General features: G+C 36.5%; 1 protein-coding gene across 1 annotated transcript in view; it reads right to left on the reverse strand.

The window, feature by feature from the left end:
• ESR2 (estrogen receptor 2) overlaps positions 1-4384 on the reverse strand; it is a 32313-nt gene extending 27929 nt beyond the window's left edge. The window contains exon 1 of the mRNA XM_010163104.1: positions 3904-4384. Coding sequence (XP_010161406.1) covers positions 3904-4337 — 434 coding nt within the window. The 5' untranslated portion in view covers positions 4338-4384. The remainder of the gene's footprint in view (positions 1-3903) is intronic.
• Positions 4385-6626: the final 2242 nt, after the last annotated feature.

The following is a 6626-nucleotide window of genomic DNA, read 5'->3' on the forward strand; positions in this document are numbered from 1 at the left end:
GCAGTAGCTGGCTGGATTTCCACAAAGCTCCTACACCAAAGGATGCAGGAAAATGGGGGATGTACCCTGGCTGTTACTGAGGCATCGCATGGACAAAGATTTATTGGTTTACACTTCCTAACACTCCTCTCTATTTTATGATCATGGTTTCTATGTAAAGATGTTATGTTTCCATAAAAAGAATTAAGATTTTTTTGAAAGTAACAAGTCAGTGGTTTCCATCAGCAGTGACAAGATGATTACCCTACAGGAGAAGGAATTAGCAAGACTATTGAGGTTACTCAGTATCTATTGTGTCTCCTAATTACCTTGAGTTTTGCCACAGCAAGTGTTTGATGCATCTGTCACACCTGGAAAACTTGAACCTAAATTCAACTTTTATTAAAAGTAAAGAATGATGGTAAGGATTTGACCTAGAAAGCAGCAAGATTTGTTCATGGCATTTGTTGCCTATCAGGTTTTTTTAAAAACCTAAACTATTATACATTATAAAAAGAAAGAGAGAAAAAAACCCAAAACAAAACAAAACAAAACACACACACTGAGAAAAATTTAAAAATCCATTAAGTCAAAAATTAATAGTCTTTATTTTATAATTTCTTATAACTCTTCCCTCCTTCCCACAGGCTACTGGTTTATTCATTGCTTGGAGATAATTCAATCTCATACAAGCCTCAGCTGTAGGATGAAGAATGGTCTTCCTTTCTCTCCCAGAATGTGTGCAAGATGATGGGAGAAAATCAGCTGAAGAATATTTTTCAATCTTTTTCTAGACACCCTCTTCCACTTAACTTCTGGAATTGTTAATACCACACAACTGTCAATATTTATATCTCCAAAGCACAGGTTCTGCTATGCTCCTAACATTGATTAATACACTGAAAGTCATGTCATCAATATCATAAAATTAAGGGAGATATTTTTCTTAATCTCTGTCACTATTCCATCATAGAGATGCCAACCCATGAATCCAAAGAGACTTCAAGATACACTTAAGTACTCTATAGAATGAGCTCAATAAAAAAAGCGCAGAAGAATAATGCAAATAATTATGGCTTCAAAGCAGAGTTTAAATAATGTATAAATATGATATTAGCGCACAGTGGACAAGACCACGTTACTAAACAATTTCTAATTATCAAGCATTGCTGGCCTATGCACCCCAAAACCTTCCCTACATGCTCTACCTGCAATTAGTCAGAAGCACAAGGAAAGTAATAGAAAAGAAGAATAACTTCAGTTTCAGAAACATCATTCTGGCAACTTCATTAAAGTTTCATAATACTTTTTAGAAAGTAATGTATGTCTTCATTTTGAAAATAAACCTTTTGTTTCTTTAATTAAAATCATTTTATTTAGAGGATGAAGACAGAAATCAGTTTCAGACTACATTTAAATATAATTACACTGTCACATTCTTTTTCTCTTCATGTCATTTTAATATAAATTGAGTGATTCAGCATCAACAAAATTTGTGAGACTATTTCTATTGTCTTCACTAAGTACAGGACCTATAATGCAAATAAAGATAGCAGAGTCTTTATCACCAAATTATTGTCATTTCATACCAAAAAAATGGAACTCTAAAAATTCACATCCTATTTTTACATGGAATACAATTAATTTTTTTGAACTATTGGTGCAGAGTAACACTATGCTGTATAATATTTACATTTAACAAAGTTAAATAAATTTCTTCTGTATTCACATAACTAACCTATTTGTAAGGAAGGGGAATGCTGAGAATTCTGGCTCCTTATTTTAAGCTGATATACAAGGAGATCTAAATTACGGTAAGCAGCTTTAGCAAAGTGGACCACATTGGTTTAACTAATGTTAATGGGAATTTACACCCAGGGAAAATAAATTCCTCTCACAGTGATACTCTTGCTTTATTTTGAAAGGTAAAATAAAGTGTGTAACAGGCCTAAATATGTAGCAATGCTTTCTTACTCATCTTTAAAAAAAAAAACAAACCCTTTTCTCAAACTACGAAGCTGTTTAAAATTACTTACACTTTACAGCATTAGTCTCTCCCTTCCCCTAGAACTACTCTGTTAAATTTCAGTCCCAATAACTCTTCCCTCAAGGTATAATCTATGAATCTGTAGTGTCACAGTCATTGTTCCCATGGCAATAAATATAATATTCATGACATTAATTTAAGACTTCACCAAAGGATGAAGTAAAAGGGAATACAGGGCTTTTTTTTCTTTACATCCTTATTTCAGGACAGATATCCACAATAAGGTGGATATAAAGCTTGAATTACAGCTCTTGCTTTTTGTGTTTTCATGTAATTTTTTTTTCTTTTTTACAAATTCTATACACAATGAGGGAGTTACAATGCATCTGTGATAGTTTTACTGAGACAAATGAAGCACAGAGAAAGTCCAGCTACCAAGCAACCCGTAGTTACTTGCTGCTGAACAATAAATATAATCCATGAATTTAGACTCCAGATTTCCTTTCTCCTCTTTAAATTAGCTACAAAAGCAATAGTCTGTATGAATCTATACAAATGGCAGCAGACTTATTTACTTAAACTCTAGTGCGGCAGGTCTGGCTTCCCTTCTGGCTATGTAGAGAGCACACTGCAGAGCATCAGATGGGATGCTCTTGTTCTTGAGTTATTCCATCTGCTGTCCCATCATCTGGACAGCTTCAAATACTAACCTACAGCAGTCCTCCTAGGGCTGTCAAAGTTTTGAAACATTAACAAAGTGGGAAGAGTTTGGATGTTAGCCCTACTCACATTACACTTGCTTGGGGCATTCTTCTGTATATAAGTGCTACCTACACTTAAAGTAGATTTTCACTCCAGAATTACCTGCTACTCTCTGATGATTCCAGTCAGGTGGCCAGGCTGAAGATCTCTGAAGCCTACAAGTCTGAATTAGACGTAGATCTCATGCCTTAGCCCTGTGCAGTCAACATAAGGCCCACCCATTGCAGGAGGAACATGGGTAGTCTCAAAAATAGCACAAATCCTTTACTAACAATTGAAATAAAACTGTTGCCAGGACACACTATTTTTCATCTTGACAATGAGTGGTGAAGTTAAATAAGGAGCCCTATGAATAAACATACACCTGCTAAAACAGGAACAGCACCTGCAACACCCTGTACTTTTATCCATCCAACAGCTGTTGTGCCCATGAATGGAGTAATTTCATCAGCTGATTATCTATACACTGCTTATGGTTTATAACACAAGTAAATGTGCAAAATGGGAACATGTTTTTGCAAATACAGCTTATTTACAGCTGAAAACTTAGCCCACAAATCTCTTGTTCACAACACCTTCATAAAGTCAGTTGAGAACAGCAATAAGAAACAATGTCGGACTTTTTAGTAGCAGCATCCTTTCGAACATGATGCGTGCTACTGTGCAACAGTTAATACTAAAACAAAGTTTAACATTTCCCTTGAATTCTAAGTTCATTAAAAGCTTTCACAACTATTAGATGCAGCTAAAAGAATTCAGATAAAATGGAACTCAAATAATGTTGTATGAAAAAGAAAAAAGAATGAACCTTCTTTCACTCAAAGGATTTAATTTGCTGGAGCAAAATTCATTTTTATTACACAAAGTAGTATCTAGTAGTCTTGAACTTTTGTTTAAACACAGTAAACAGTTCCCACGCTGAAGGTATTTGTAGTGCTTTGTGTTGATGTATAGTTCTCTAAGGAGCTATTGAGAAAGAAATCCTATTTCAGAAGTTACATTAGGAAAACCACAAAACCCAGGATTGATTAGTGTTTGGTGGAGATTTTTGGTTTTGCTTTGTTTTTCAGAGAGACCAACACATTGAAGTCAAATATAGAAAGAAAAGACTTAAAAGAACTAAAGAAAATGTAAATAATTTTCAGCAAACTCTTAAAGAAATGAGTAACACTGACCTGGTCACAGGTAGCACTGACTCCATGGGTCTTGCTTCGCACCACGGGCTCTTTGCCTGCTCTGCGTACAGAAGTGATGACTGACAGTGCAGTGTCAGAGGGGAGAGATGGCCAGGAGCAGACCATAACACATTGGGGCTTGATGTTTGCCTCACAGATGCACTCTCTGAATCTCCAAAGTTGCTGGTAATGTTGTAATTCATCATAGCAGGACTGCAGAATGCCATTGCAGAATATTCATGTCTGTTTTCCACATAAGATGAGGGAATGTAGACTGGACTGTGTTCTGCTGTCAATGTGGATTGATTACAGCTGTAGGGAACTGGAGAGACGATACCAGCGGGTGAGTTTTTAATTTCTGTTTTATTGCATCCAATATCCTGAAGTGGCAGCAACTGAGAAAAGTCCTTGTGAGAAGATGCACACAGGGACATTTTGAAGCAAGACTGAAGATTGTTGTTTAAATATTCATCCTAAGATGGTAAGGTATAAAAAAAATTGAATTAAAAAGAAAGTTCTGTATTAAGTCTTTTCTATGAAAGAAAAAATGAACCAGTAAGACAGAAAATACAAAAATATCCTGTTAAAAAGATTACATACTAAATGCACTTAAACAGCCAATGTGCAAATTTACTACCTTTAAGAAAAAGAAAGATTTCTAGAACTTCCTTAAAAATAAAGACTAAGGCACACATTGAATTTAGAGTCCCTTAAAAAGTAATAAAAACAACGACAACAAAAAAAATCACTTGAAGTATGAAATAAAGATGCCAGTGACAACTTGAATCTTAACAAAAGTAACTTGTTACAATCAGAGTAAAACTGCTCTATGTCAGAGGCAAAATTTACCTGTGGTCCCACAACTATGGAGCGAATACCCTGAGAAACCAATTTTCTTATATAAACCCACACCTCCTGCTCCCATTGAAAGTGTGTGACTTCAGCCTCCCCTTTATCAGCACAAACATGCAACAGCAGATATTTTGCACACACACATATATTTTCTTTATCTTCCAAAATCAGAACTCCACTGCACATCCCTCTCCACAGAGGTGGAAGACATGTAGTGAATGTCAGTAAGCTATGAAACTTCATCACTGAGAGGTTCCTGGGTACAGCACCTCTGAACAGAGCCACTGTTAATGTAGAAGTCACAAAATGCAAATATTTCCAAAGCTGACAAGACAGAACTCGTGCAATTTCGTAAGGTCTGGAAGTTTTATAATTTCCTGCCATTCTCTATCCCCATCCCAACTACTCTTCATCCTTCCTCCCATCTGAATCAAGTATCCAAACAGAGATCTTAATTTGCCCACAGTAAATACTCTGTCAGATTTATGTATATCCAAATTATTTAAGGGGGAAAAAATTCTGAAAAGAAAGAAAAAAAGCCCACTAAAACCATCCTCTTAAGACATAACCCCTGTCCTGGAAGCATTACTTTTACAGTAGCATTTTAAAATATTTCTGTTTTATTCTTCACTAAGGGTTTAATCTGCAATTCACTCCAGCTCTGCAGACAGACATGCAGCCCTCTTATGCCTTGCAATCCAAGACAATTCTGTTTCCAAAACAGGCTCTAGAACTAGTGAGCTTTTACAGATGATAATAAGATCTTAACATGAAAAATCATGGGATAATTAAAAAGTCACCCACAACTTTGCTATTCCAGAAGTGGCCAATGTATTGATGCTAAATATTCTTACCTTTTTTCGCCTCATGTGAACATAAAGCAAGATGAGGAAAATTCAAACACAGGTTAGCTGAAGTACCAACAACCTCCCTGTCCCAAAAATTCTCAGACAGATGGTATTTCTAGCATGCCATCTTGGGGCATTAACACATTTTTCTCTTCAAGGACCAGGACCGAGGGTAGAAGCATTAATAAAAAAATGTAAGAAATAATCTTTTTGAATAAAATTGATTGTTACGGGTCTGTCCTTCCTTTTCAATTGGAACTCTGTTAATGAAACTGAAGATATCTGTAGAAATAAGCAGGAACTCATTTAAATAATCTCAGGCACTTCAGACCCAGCTGCTGTTTTTTCCTTTGTGGGAAACAGGAAAATGACATATCTCAGCAGCTGTTTATGTCCAGCAGTTGTTGCACTGGAACTTCAGTGCAGCCAAAGCTGGAGAATCTGACCTCACTCCTCATGCAATCTACACGCTTCATTTGACCCAGCCAGATGCTTCACAGTCTCCTCTAAGAGATACCAAACTTGCAGTCTTCACTGCAAGAAGAACTGAAAAACCCAAAGGTTCTTTCACTTCCAGATTATGGGGCAGCCCAAGTAATTTTTAAGCAGCAAATGATGGAACTAAAAAATTATCTTAAGACTAACTTCAGTGTTTATTACAAATGGGGTCAGTGAGAACACTGAATTCAAAATGCATTTAAAGCTTCTGTGGAGGCAAAGCTGTATACCATTTGTGTAGGTAAAGCTGTACACCATTTGTGTAGGTAAAGATGGTGAATACCATTTGTGTAGGTAAAGTAGGTGAATACCATTTGTGTAGGTAAAGATGGTGAATACCATTTGTGTAGGTAAAGCTATATACCATTTAGACACTGCACATATTCAAGGTGTGTGTGGACACCCTGCAGGAGCATCTGGGATGTCAAGCAAGAGCTGACTGTAGTGTGTCCCTCTGCCCCCCTGCAAAGGGCACAGAATGCAGGGTAACCCCAAACCCTTTGGGGAGAAGGACCTGAGAGGCAT

Source organism: Antrostomus carolinensis, unplaced genomic scaffold, assembly GCF_000700745.2.
Source record: "Antrostomus carolinensis isolate BGI_N321 unplaced genomic scaffold, ASM70074v2 scaffold15282, whole genome shotgun sequence".
Lineage (NCBI taxonomy): Eukaryota > Metazoa > Chordata > Aves > Caprimulgiformes > Caprimulgidae > Antrostomus > Antrostomus carolinensis.